The following is a 14,620-nucleotide window of genomic DNA, read 5'->3' as shown; positions in this document are numbered from 1 at the left end:
GCCTCACACCATTGTTGAGACCCTTGCGAACGCAATACCGTCTCAGCAGCCCCACACTCATCGAGACCCTTGCAACCACGCAATACTGTCTCAGCAGCCTCACACCATAGTTCAGACCCTTGCAAATGCAATACCGTCTCAGCAGCCCCACACTCATCAAGACTCTTGCAACCACGCAATACCGTCTCAGCAGCCTCACACCATTGTTGAGACCCTTGCAACGCAATACCGTCTCAGCAGCCCCACACTCATCGAGACCCTTGCAACCACGCAATACCGTCTCAGCAGCCTCACACCGTAGTTCAGACCCTTGCAAATGCAATACCGTCTCAGCAGCGCCACACTTATCGAGACCTTTTGCAACCACGCAATATCGTCTCAGCAAACCAGACTGAGACCCTTGCAATGCCGTCTCAAAACAAACCTTAATACTCAAGGCCCCTGCAACCACACAATATCGTCCCAGCAACCTGACACTCACTGACACCCTTGCAACCGCACAATATTGTCTGCAGTAGTATAAAACACTTTGCGGCAGGCACCTACGTGCAAACCCGAATACAAACTAAACTTGCAAACACACCTCAGTGACAAACGATCAGCCACACAGACACACAGTGGCGCCCAGTTGGCTGTTCATCTTCAGTGGCGCGCGGGCCGCTCATCTTTTCTCTGTTTTTTCCCTGCGGTTGGTTCAGGTTTTTCATCCAGCACCAGCGAGTGCACGTTGGCCTGCGAGTGCACGTTGGCCTGCGAGTGCATGTATATCGTCTTGTTGAGCACCTGTGTATTGTCTTTATTTTCTCACACCAATGCAAGATCCAGTCCAAGTTCTCAAACTAGACCAAGCATCAGTAGCAGACTTAGCTATGTGGGACAACTTCCCCACCTGATAGAACAGCATTTCAATCTTCATCCTGGCAGTGTCAGCCAAGCCACCAAAGGCTTTTGCAGCCATTTTTAGGCCGCCACTGGTTCTCCAAAAATTGGCCCCCAGAAATTCTCTTAATTTTTTCACCCAGTCTTCATCACACCTCGTGCTGCACCCCATCGTGGCAGCTGCCCAGGTCTGGGACCACACTTGAACAGGACAGACACTGTTCTTCACCACAGACAATCAGGCCACAGCCGACATCATCAATTAAGGTAGATCTAAGTCACTCCCCATCACTTCCTGCACAGGCTCGCGCAGCTGTCACTCCGTCACCAGTTAATATCTTATGTAGACCTTTTTCCAGGCAAATGCAAAAAGCAGCTGATGCGCTTTCCTATTCCAACCTTGGAATGGATGTTTTTCCAGCAAGAGCCTGGAGCCGACCCAACAACTATCCCTGTCCCACCATGGACATTGCTGACGATGGACTGAAGTCACATCTCACCAACGCAATCCAACTTATTAACCACTCCTTGGCACGCAACACACTGAAGGCCTATCGCACTGCTTGGAACACTAATCGCAAATTTTTGGCCCCTTGCCCCGAAGCAGCAGTTGGACACATCCTAGCCTTCATATCGTATTGCCACATGCAGCTGACCATTTCTCAATACTATCACGCCATATCTAGATGGCATCCAGCATTTCCTGTCCCTGCAGGACCCCAGTAAACCGTCAGTATTCTCGAGCCCATGCAGTCAAGTCCCTCCTACAGGGCATACAGAAGCACCAACCTGTAGTCAGTGGCAAGCGCCTACCTTTCAAGAGTCCCCTCTTTAGGGACATGTCTAAAATCCTTACTCGTTCCCTGTTTAGGGCTTTGCCCAGACTAGTCACCCGAACAGCCATCTACCAAGCCTTCTACGGTTCCCTACAACCTAGTGAATTTAGTCAGCGGCTCCGGCAGTCACACACTGCTCCGACGCCACCCGACTCGCTTTCAAACCACTACACTCTCACAGTCTGCAAACGCAACAAACCAGCCCCTGGGGTTGACATCAACCTGTTTCAGACTCACAACGCCTGATGCCCAGTGACGGTGCTCGACCCACTACTGCTCCATCTACCCAGCCAATCTGATGGTAGCTCATTGCTGCCCTTTCTAAACCAGCTCCCTGAGTGTCAGCCAGTGTGTCAAGCATGTCAGAATCCTCCTAAGTAACTTGGGCTTCAAACCCCAGTCAGTTCTCTGGACATTCTTTGGAGCAGCCTCAGTTGCCTCCCAACAGGGAGTACCAGACTACGTAATCAAGATACCTGGCTGATGGAAGTCTCCTTGTTTTGCCACATACATCCCTAATCCTCATGAAGGAATGGCCCAAGCCTTTACCAAGCTGGCTAAATAAATACAAGAAATCAATATAAACTATTTCCCTATCTGAGTCTTTTGCCCCCTTTTCTTGGCATACTGACCAGACCACCAAGCCACACTTCAGGTCTATTTATGTTGTAAGTCTTGTCGCGTGTTTATGTGATCCACATCTCTCTCGGTCAGAGGGTAACGACCATAAATAAGAAGGCCAGTATGGTGGCCTGAGTTTATGGGAGGAGCCCGGAGGGTATTTAAGCAGCCCACTCACACATGCTCTTTGTCGGTTCAGTGTGCAGTACTACACGTCACTGGGCCGACTCTTCCCAGCTCACCTCATGTCCGTGAGTCTGCGCATTCAATCGCATTCGACACCCTCCCGCCCTTCCCTTTTTCAGGGCACTTCTCAGCATATCCTTCTTCAATTAACTACCCATTACTTACCTTGGGTATGCCCCCTTTTCTTGGCATACTGACCAGACCACCAAGCCACACTTCAGGTCTATTTATGTTGTAAGTCTTGTCGCGTGTTTATGTGATCCACATCTCTCTCGGTCAGAGGGTAACGACCATAAATATATATATATATATATATATATATATATATATATATATATATATATATATATATATATATATATATATATATATATATATATATATATAAATAATGAATTCAATTCCAGTGAAAAAAAAATGAAAAAATGTATTAAAAAGTTCAGTCCTAAGTAGTACAAAATGGCAAAATCTCAAGTGACTTGTGCTTGGTCAACGTAGCTCGTGCCTAGGTTTCTCCACAGATGTGAAGTAAGTCAAGTGACTTCTGTGCTCCCCTTCAGTTCCCCACTCACCAGATCCTTTCACTCCTGCAGGGGTAAAACGCATGTACTGAGTGTAATGGCAGTACTCCAAGCAATCGCCTCCTCCTTGGCTCAGCAGACACTGGGGTATCTGTATCCTTCTACCCCTTCTGGGGTGAATTGTTTCCAATAGGTAAGATTACAGTGACCTGCAGGATATCCTGCACGGCTGGAAGTATTCTGGTATCTGGCCGGACATTTCTATTGTCTATTGGAAGCGATTCACCCCAGGAGGTGTAGAAGGATCCAGATACCCCCTCCTATTTGAAGCATCACCCTTTAGGTGATGGGAGTGATTATCACCTGTTTGTTGCACATTCACCTGAGAGGAGTGACTCACTGTAGAGGATCACTCTTCAGGTGTCGGGCAGTGCCATCCACCCCTACAAGGATGGAAAAGGTCCTGGGGGTTCCTAGTAGATGACAGGCTCAGCAATGGCATGCAATGCCAAGCTGCTGCTAACAAAGCAAACATAATATCAATATGCTTTAAAAAGGGGATTAACTCAAGAGATAAAGCGATAATTCTCCCACTCTACAAGACTCTGGTCTGCCTCACCTGGAGTATGCGGTCCAGTTCTGGGCACCAGTCCTCAGGAAGGATGTACTGGAAAAGGAGCGAGTACAGAGAAGGGCAACAAAGCTAATAAAGGGACTGGAGGATATTAGTTATGAAGAAAGGTTATGAGCACTGAACTTATTCTCTCTGGAGAAGAGATGCTTGAGAGGGGATATGATTTAAATTTACAAATATGACACTGGTGACCCCACAATAGGGATAAAACTTTTCTGTGGAAGGGAATTTAATAAGACACGTGGCCACTCATTAAGATTAGAAGAAAAGAGGTTTAACCTTAGACTGCGTAAAAGGTTCTTTACTGTAAGAGTGGCAAGGATGTGGAATTCACTTCCACAGGTGGTGGTTTCAGTGGGGAGCATCAATCGTTTCAAAAAACTATTAGATAAGCACCTGAACGACCACAACATACAGGGGTATACAATGTAATACTGACATATAATCACACACATACAGTAGGTTGGACATGATGTACTTGTGTCTTTTTTCAACCTCACCTACTATGTAACTATGTTATGGTGTATGGCCACCACCAACACCCAAAACAATTATTTTTTTCCGCTGATGTATAATAATTGTAGAAAGAATGGTCCATCCTTTGCTCTGCGGGAATTTTTCTGTTGGCTTACAAAGTGTGGATACAACCAACTACAGGGTACTGCCAGTATGGATGTGAAATCATCACACCAGGAAGACTAAGAAGTGTCACTCAAATTGCACTATTTAGTAGCCAGCTGCTATAATTTATTCATGTTTTAGGCTCACTTAACAGCCTCTCATTTATCTGGTGACAGGGCAGATAAGCTGAAGCAGGAGCTCAATGAATAATGCCAGTAGTGACACCAAATCCACTCTACACAATTTACAATCAGCTTTTGGTTTGTTTTAATTTGTGCCAGCAATAAAGGATGGTGTTCAGCGCTAAGTACAACAGCTCACTTCAGTTTATATTTTATAATACATCCATGAGAAAGCAAAGGAAATGAAACCTCAGGAGTAAAACACAATTCAGTGGCTCCTCCAACAGATCAGTGGATGATTGTAATAAAGGGTTAAACTTTATTACTATCAAGATCGTGGGCCGGATTCAGATACATTGGCGTATCTGTCCGGCCCGCGTAACGTCGCTCTAACTTTGGGCGCAAGTTTTTTATTCACAAAGAACTTGCACCCTTAGTTAGAGCGGCGTAGCGTATGTGTTGCGGCGTAAGGCCACGTAATTCAAATGGGGATGTAGGGGGCGTGTTTTATTTAAATTTCCCTTGACCCCGCGTTTTTTACGTCTTACTTGAACGGCGCATGCGCCGTCCGTAAAATCTCCCAGTGTGCATTGCTCTAAATGACGTCGCAAGGACGTCATTGCTTTCGTCGTGAACGTAAATTACATCCATCCGTATTCGCGAACGACTTACGCAAACGACGTAAAAATTTCAAAACTCGGCGCGGGAACGACGGCCATACTTAACATTGGCTGCGCCTCATAGACCCAGGGGTAACATATACGCCGGAAAAAGCCGAACGCAAACGACGTAAGAAAAAAGCGCCGGGCGGTCGTTCGTTTCTGAATCGGCGTAACTCCTCATTTGCATATTTGTCGCGTATACAAACGGAAGCGCCACCTAGCGGCCTGCGTGAGATTGCACTTACACCTGTCGGATCTTAGGGAGATCTATGCGGAACCTGATTCTATGAATCAGGCGCATAGATCCGACCGACGGAACTCAGAGATACGACGGCGTATCAGGAGATACACCGTCGTAGCTCTATCTGAATCTGACCCCCTATGTTTAACCTTCAACATAGGATGTGGCACAGCTGTACTTGGTTTTTTTTTTTGCCACCCCAGGGCATTGCAATCAATTTAATGTCTTACCTTTCACATATGTGTATGTAATGCAATCATTTAACAAATACTCAGAAGTGTAATAAATTTACTTAGCTTGGTTTAAAGATGTATTACAAATTATGAAATAGATAAATACAGCATTTTCCATCCAGGAGAGTCCTTAACTTCTTTCGAAATTCCTGGAGGCGATATTCCACTTGTTTCAGACACATCTTGAAAATGGCCCTTTGTCTTCCAACCATATACTGTATATAGTAGCCCAAAAACTAGTTAAACCAGTTTAAGCCACATTCCCAACTTCTCACAGAATAATAAGATCAGATGTTCCCAGCTTCCCACAGAACAATGAGATCTGATGTCTCCGTATATGTTGTAATTTATAAAATAAAACTATTACTAAGTTTCTTGTACATCAATACCTATTAAAAACCTACGCTACATTCCATTCCTTGATTTACAAGATACTTAGTTTATAATATTTAAGATTAGAAATAGATAAAACTTTAATATCAAGAGAGTCTTTTCGCTTGTAATCTAATATAAATATTTCAGGCCTCATTCATTACATCCTTCACATTTTTAATATTATCAGGTATGTATGTGGAACACTCATCATTTATTAAAGAGTGTTCATCTCCCATATATCCCACCCCTTAGGTATTTTTGGCCACATGTAAATTAATGTATAAAAAGTTTTACATCCTTCCACCCCTCGTCTTATCTATCTTTTGTCTTTTTACCTACTTTCTCTGTCTGATTTACCTACAAAGAAAATCTCATGCGGCTATGTTAGGGCTTCTAGTAGCAGTAAGGAAGGATACAACATTGGTCAGTTTTTGTCTGATGTTTAGGTGTCCCAACACAGAACTACATTTCTGACAGGAGGTTACCTTTCTCCCATTGAAAAGTACCAGAAAAACATTTTGGCTGTAACTAAGTGTCAAAATTCATTTAAAAAATCCCCATGCTTGGCTGAGTTAGACAAATTCTGTCTGCACTTTCTAGGCCTTGGCTGGCCATTGACTGGTCATGGACAGGATAGTGACTGATAGTGACTAGTAGTCCAAAATAAGAATTTTATATCACTAGACTACTGCAATGCACCTCAATAATCCCTTGCCTTTGCCATCACATGGATGAAGATCACACAAAGAAAGACTTTGGTCCCTTTATCTCTATGGAAATTAGCACTCAGTCACAGAAATATGTTTAACAATTTCTCATTTTTGATGACTCACAATGTACTATATTAAGTATTTTGTTGATGTTTGAATGCTTTTCTCTATAGTTAAACCATACATGGATTGATAGATTTCTGATTGTAAATTAATTTATTGGAATATTTTGGTCTTTGTACAGCTGTCCTTACTCTAAAATCCCTGTATATTTTCGTTGGTAAACCAATAAACATGAAAATTTATTTTACAGGGTTTTGACGCTGATAATATTATTTGCACAGTATCTAAGAAATGTTACTCTTGTTTTGCCTTATTACAAATTTGGAAAAGGAATGGCATTTTATAGAATGCAAATCTTCAAAATGTTTCCAGTAAGTAAAACTATTTGTTTAGCAATTAATTTTATCTTTTTAGTAACATCTATGATTTATTATTGATAACATATATGCACATATATCTACTTTACAGAAATTAATGTTTTTTGGTCAATTGGATTTAAATTTATTCAATCAATATACAAAATTTATGTATTTTATACTATCAGTTATTATATATATATATATATATATATATATATATATATATATATATATATATATATATATATATATATATATATATATATATATATCACTTTGATGAATAACAATACATTTATTTAGCAAAAATTGATCAAAAATGTGAAAGAAAGGGTTTAGGACCCTAACACAGTTCCATACACAGACATTTCAAGGCAATTGTTTCTAATATTTAGGGACTCGTTAATGACTGGAATCATACCACTGGATTGGCGCAGGGCCAATGTGGTGGCCATATTTTAAAAGGGATCAAAGTCTTTACCAAGTTCGTTTGACTACTACAGTCGGGAAGATACTGGAGGGTTTAATAAAAGGCCACATAGACAAGTTCTTGCTGAAAAAAATATTTTAGGCAAAAGGCAGCATGGATTCATAAAAGACAGAAGTTGACAAACAAACCTGATTTGTTTTTATGAAGAGGTAATTAAAACCTTGGACAGAGGGTTGGCTGTGGTATACTTGGATTTTGCAAAAGCGTTTGATACAGTTCCCCACACACGGCTCATGTGTAAGGTAAAGTCTACAGGCTTGGGAAGATCAATTTGTAAATGGATAGAGAACTGTCTGAAAGACAGAATTCAGAGAGTAGTGGTTAATGATTCTTACTCGGAATGGTCTATGGTTATCAGTGGTGTACACCAAGGTTCAGTGCTGGGACCCTTACTTTTTAATATCTTTACAAATGATATTTGGTCTGGCATTAATAGTAACATTTCTGTCTTTGCAGATGACACTAAGCTATGCAGTTGAATAACGTCCTTACAGGATGTCTCCAATTTAAAAGCCGATTTACTCAATGCTCTGTCTAATTGGGCGACTATGTGGCAGATGAGGTTTAATGTTGATAAATGTAAAGTTATGCACTTGGGGGCTAAGAATATGTATGCATCATACATACTAGGGGGAGTACAACGGGTGGAATCAACAATGGAGAAGGATCTGGGGTTTTTGGTAGATCATAAGCTCAATAATGGCATGCAATGCCAAGCTGGGGTTTCCAAAGAGAGCAAAGTCCTTTCTTGTATTAAGAGAGGTATAGACTCGGGAGAGCGAGAGATATCCTTGTGCCGCTGTACAAATCATTAGTATGACCTCATCTGGAATATGCAGTTTAGTTTTGGGTACCAGTTCTCAAAAAAATGGAAGAAAGTGCAGAGAAGAGCAACCAAACTGATAAGAGGCATGGAGGAGCTCAGCTATGAGTAAAGATTAGAGGAACTGAATCTATTCCCTCTTGAGAAGAGGAGATTAAGGGGGGATATGATCAACATGTACAAATATATAAGGGGTCCATATAGTGAACTTGGTGGTGAGTTATTCACTTTAAGGTCATTATAAAGGACAAGGGGGCACTCTTTATGTCTAGAGGAAAAAAGATGTAGGGCAGATCCACGTACCTCTGCACCGGGCGCAGCGTATCTAAGATACACTACGCCGCCGTAACTTTATTCTTTTTTTTCGAATCCTCAAAGAATTTGCGCCGTAAGTTAGGGCGGCGTAGTGTATCTTTGGCGGCGTAATGGTGCGGAATTCAAATGGATGTAATGGGGGCGTGTTTTATGTTAATACGTCGTGACCCGACGTAAACAACGTTTTTTTTTTCACTGCGCATGCGCCGTCCGTGGGGGTATCCCAGTGCTCGAAATTAACCCGGAACAAGCCAATGCTCACAACAGTGACGTCATTCTACGCAAATCCCTATTCGCGAACGACTTACGCAAACGACGTAAAAAATTCAAAATTGTACGCAAGAACGCCGGCCATACTTAACATTGAGTACGCCTCATAACAGCAGCTTTAACTATACGCCAGCCGGCCGGACGTTCGTGGATCGCCGTAACTAGCTAATTTGCATACTCGACACGGAATTCAACGGAAACGCCACCTAGCAGCCGCCGAAGAATTGCAGCTTAGATCCGACGGCGTACTAAGTCGTGTATATGGGATTGTATTTTTTTTTGGTTGAACTAGATGGACTTGTGTCTTTTTTCAACCTGACTAATTATGTAACTATGTAAATCTAATAAATCCTAGCACCTATCTAGAAGGATGCTACACTAGCATTCTGCACATTCAGGATTCTCTGTTGATCACAATCCCCCTCCCCTGTTCTTAACACTATTTCCAGAAGCACAGCAAGCGCTCAAACAGATCCACTTTATTTACTGGCAGTCCAGAACATCAGCAACACCCTCCTCAGGGGGACATACTTTGACAGAAACAGTACAATAATACAGCAGAGGGAAAAACAAGCACTAATGTCCACAACAGTAGATAATCACTTTTAGTACATCTTCGTACTTATATTATTATTTTTCTTATACACAATTGATATAGTGCCAACAGGTTACGCAGTGCTTTATAAATGTAGAGGGGGACATCACAATTATAGTACATTACAGTACAGCTGTGCTCATTTTGAATGGCTCCCATCCCTGTGCTGTGCTGACTTCCTCCTGGGGCTGTGCCACTGCTTTGCTCATTATGAGAGGCACCCACCATCCCTGTGCTGTGCTCATTATGAGGGGCTCCCACCATCCCTGTGCTGACTTCCTCCTGGGGCTGTACCCCTGCTTTGCTCATTATGAGCGGCTCCCACCATCTCTGTGCTGTGCCGACTTCCTCCAGGGGCTGTGCCCCTGCTGTGCTCATTGTGAGGGGCTCCCACCATCCCTGTGCTGTGCTGACTTCCTTCTGGGGCTGTGCTGACTTCCTGGGTTTTTAACTTCATCATAACGAATAATCGTAATTATTATGACAATGGTTAAATGATATTAACAAACATTCTTATTTTGTCTGATTCCGAATCTCCCATCGACTACCAGTACCTCCCACTCCCATATTAAAAAAAGGTAAATATAACAAGCTCAGTTTTAGAAATATTGAGTTTGAGAAAGTGGTGTGACATCCATATACATCCACCGATATATCATTCAGTAAGTTTGAGATCCGTGAGGAGATCAAGGGGGTGAGTTGAGGAGTGGAGAGATAGATCTGGGTGTTGTTGGAGCAGAGGTGATATCGGAAGCCATGGGAGGTTATCAACTGGCCCAGTGAAGAGGTATAGAGAAAGAATAGGAGCGGCCCAAGGACTGAGACTTGGGATACCCCAACAGAAAGAGGAAGAAGAGCAGAGGAGATGGAGTTGTAAGTGACACTGAAAGTGAGCTGAGTTGGTAGGAGGAGAACCAGGATAAAGCAGAATCACAGAGGTCAAGGGAGTTGAGTTTGCTGAGGGAAGCAAGTAGTCAACTGTGTTGAAGGAAGCAAGAGTATGCGTATAGAGTACAGGCCATTAGTTTTAGCAGTTAGTGGGTCATTGGTCAGTTTTAGTAGTGCAGTTTCAGTGGACTGTTGTGAGCGGAAGCCAGACTGTAGGGGGTCAAAGGTTGTTGTCAGTGAGGTAGAAACTCATTCGGTCATGGATAAGGAATTAGATAAGCTTGAAGGCAAATGGGAGCAGGGAGATGGGTCTTAAGTTATTCAAAAAGATAGGGTCTAGTGAGGGTTTTTTAAGTATGGGGGTAACCAGTGCATGTTTTAGCGGTGAAGGAAAGGTGCCAGAGGAGAGGGAGAGGTTGAAGATGTGGGTTAGGGAGTTTAGGATAGAGTGGGAAGGTGGTTGCAGTAATTGTGAGGGGACAGGGTCCAGGGGACAGGTGGGCCATGAAGAGAAGTTTATCAACTTTATCACTTTATCAGTGGTAACTGGGCAGAAGGAGGAGAGTATTGAGTGCGGTGTTGGACCTCATGTGTTGGGTAGGGGAGGAAGTTAAATGCTGGATAACTCCTTGCGAATTGTGTAAATTTTGCTTTTGAAATGGTTGGCAATCTCCTGAGTAGGGATGAACTTCAAATTCGAGTCGAACTCATGTTCGACTCAAACATTGCCTGTTCGCCCGTTCGCCGTACAGCGAACAATTTGGGGTGTTTGCGGCAAATTCGAAAAGCTGCCGAAACCCTATAAAAGTCTATGGGAGAAATCTAAAGTGCTAATTTTAAAGGCTTATTTGCAAATTCTTTTCATAAAAAGTGTTTGGGGACATGTATCAATGCAAAACAAAGTTTTAAAAACTGACTGTTTTCGGGAGCAGTGATTTTAATAATGCCTAAAGTGAAACAATAAAAGTGAAATATTCCTTTAAATTTTGTACCTGGGAGGTGTGTATAGTATGCCTGTAAATTAGCGCTTGTTTCCCGTGCTTAGAACTGTCCCCACACAAAATGTAATTTCTGAAGGAAAAACAGTAATTTAAAAGTCATCGCGGCTGCAATGAATTGTCGGCTCCCGGCAATACAGAAAAAAGTAATTGAAAGTCGTTGATAAAAAAGTGCGCCAAATTAAAAAAAAATTATGTGGGGTTCCCCCCAAATATCCATACCAGACTCCTCAGGTCTGGTATGGATTTTAAGGGGAACTCCACGCCCTCCAAAAATCCATACCTGACCCTTTTTCCGAGCACACAACCTGGCAGGCCGCAGGAAACGAGGGGGTGGGGGCGAGAGAGCGCCCCCCCTCCTGAACCATACCAGGCCACATGCCTTCAACATGGGGAGGATGCTTTGGGGGTCTGTGACCCCTCAAAGCACCTTGTGCTCATCCCCACAACCCTTGCCCCGTGGTTGTGGTGGTCTGCGGGCGGGGGGCTTATCGAAATCTGGAAGACCCCTTTAACAATGGGGACCCCAGATCCCGCCCCCCTATGTGAATTGGTAAGGGATATATTGTACCCCTACCATTTCACAAAAGAAAGTGTAAAAAATTGAAAAAAAAACCTCCTCTCCAGATCCAGGCAGGATGCTGTTCCCCACTGCACTGGACATCATCGCTGGAGCTTGGACCTGGAGAGGAGATCATCCCTCGCTGGATACCGACAGCGCTGGAGTGGAGATCGAGAGTGGATTACCAACGCTAGAATCTTTTTTTTCTTAATAGGACTTATGCCAACTGTGTCTGTGTGTTTTTTTATTTTTTTTTACACTTTCTTTGTGAAATGGTAGGGCCTCAATGTACCCCTTACCAATTCACATAAGGGGGGTGGGATCTGGGGGTCCCCTTTGTTAATTTAAAGGAATATTTCATTACTTTTATTGTTTCACTTTAATAATTATTAAAATCACTGCTCCCAAAAAAACGTACATTTTTTAAACTTTTTTTGCATTAATACATGTACCCTGGGGGCAGGACCTGGGTCCCCAAACACTTTTTATGAAAATAACTTGCATATAAGCCTTTAAAATTAGCACTTCAGAATTTTCATGTTCGTGTCCCATAGACTTTAACGGTGTTCGGATGTACAAACTAATTTATTGCCTGTTCACATGTTCTGATGCAAACCGAACTGGGGGGTGTTTACGTCATCCCTACTCCTGAGCAGTAAGCAAGTTGGTGGGTGAAGTAAGGAATTAAGGGTAGAAAAGAGTAGAAGAGTAGAGTATTAGCTAGATTCAGGTACAGCCGCCTATCTTTAGGTCGGCGTAGCGCATCCCATTTGCACTATGCCGATGTAACATAGTGAAGCAAGTACTGTATTCACAAAGCACTTGCCTCCTAAGTTACGTCGGCGTAGCGCAAATGGCCAGGCGTAACCCCGCCTAATTCAAAATAGGCAGGTAGGGGGCGTGTTGTATGGTAATAAATTCACGATTCATTACCATACATGTAAATGAAGCGCCGATCGTAAGGCGCATGCGCGCGCATTCTCAGTATCACGTCGCAAATACTCCTTGCTTTCGACGTGAACGTAACCTACGCCCAGCCCCATTCTGAATCGGCTTACGCAAACAACGTAAACGACGTGAAATTTGACAGCTGTCCGATGTCCATACTTAACATTGGCTGCGCCATCTTTTTTATGGTTTATCTTTATGCCTGAAAACGCCTTACGGAAACGGCGTATCTTACATGCGACGGCCGTGCGTACGTTCGTGAATAGGCGTATCTTGATCATTTGCATATTCTTGGCGTAAATCGACATACACGCCCCTAGCGGCCAGCGTAAATATGCAGCTAAGATACGACGGCGTTGGAGACTTACGCTGGTCGTATCTTAGCAACAGAGAAGCGTATCTCAATTTGAGCATACCGCTTAAAGATACGACGGCGCGGATTCGGACTTACGACGGCGTATCTACTGATACGCCGTCGTAAGTCTTTATGGATATAGCTACATATTTTCATCTAGAGAAGTGTTTCTCAAACTTTTTCCATCTTAGCACCCAGTTATGGACAATCTCGAGACACCCCCTTCTAAAATGTAAAAAAGGAAATTATTAGTTTTACTTTTTGCAGCAGCATCCACACAAGTAGGACACCCAACATTATAGATGATGCATCTCATACACAACCTCTGTATGAAGCAATCCAGTACACTGTGAGACAACTTTCCACATTAAAGCAGAGTCAGCAGCTACAAACACTTCAGCCCCAGAGCATTAATTAGCTTAAAGTGGAGTTCCACCCTCTTTGACTACATAGCTGCATCCCCTGCAGTTCTGTCCCCTTAAATAGATTTGGCATATTATTTATTATTTATTTTTTAACTCACTGTTAATTATTGATCTTATGGGGGCGTGGCCTGGATGGGACTCGAGATGGCCGCATGAGTTGAAAACTCTGGTGTACTGAGAACGAAAAAAGCTCTTTTTGGGGACCTAACTTGCACTTTTAAAAATGGGAAGGACACACAGGAGTACCTCGACCCCCCCGGTCAACAACGGAGAACGGATCGCAACTTGGATCCAACATACCGGAGATGTTCCGGACCCGGGCCTTAACACACTCCGCGGAGCTCCTAGCTTCCCAGGCACCAAAGGCCTTGTCTCCATCCCAACCAAGCAGGTCGGCGGCTCAGATGGTAGAGGATACCAGAAGAGCGGCACCTAGCCTTCTGGATCTGCAAAGAGATCTGCAATCGGTCGCGCTGGACATTAAGCACACCCTGACGGCGGCCATTTCTGATCTGAAAGCTGATCTGCAGGCGATGGGGGGCTGCCTGAAAGACTTGGAGGAAGACACACAGCTCCAGGCCGCAGCAATAAGGCAAGTGCAGAAGACTTATGACATGCATCTCCCCCACATGTTTATTAGGGTGCGGGGTCTCCCTGAGGGAATCGACCAGGCCTCAATGCCCCTGGCGGTGTGCGCCATTTTCAATGACCTGCTCGAGCGGCCTGCTGATGTGCCCATCGAGATGGAAAGGATCCATCGTGCCTTGAGACCCCCACCCAGGGACTCGGAACCCCCCAGAGATATAGTGTGCTGTATTGTGAACTTTCCCCTGAAAGAAGAGATTCTTAAGAGAGCCAGAATCAGGGGACGTATTTTACACAATGGCG

At 43.6% G+C, this 14,620-nt stretch overlaps 1 protein-coding gene across 1 annotated transcript in view; it reads left to right on the top strand.

Moving 5' to 3' along the window:
* Positions 1–14,620, top strand: part of SLC23A1 (solute carrier family 23 member 1) — a 408,950-nt gene that overhangs the window by 158,217 nt on the left and 236,113 nt on the right. The window contains exon 8 of the mRNA XM_040344710.1: positions 6,955–7,075. Within this exon, the coding sequence (XP_040200644.1) occupies positions 6,955–7,075 (121 nt within the window). The remainder of the gene's footprint in view (positions 1–6,954; positions 7,076–14,620) is intronic.

The sequence above is a fragment of the Rana temporaria genome, chromosome 3 (genome assembly GCF_905171775.1).
Source record: "Rana temporaria chromosome 3, aRanTem1.1, whole genome shotgun sequence".
Classification (NCBI taxonomy): Eukaryota; Metazoa; Chordata; class Amphibia; order Anura; family Ranidae; genus Rana; species Rana temporaria.
This window is presented reverse-complemented; position numbering and strand designations above follow the sequence as displayed.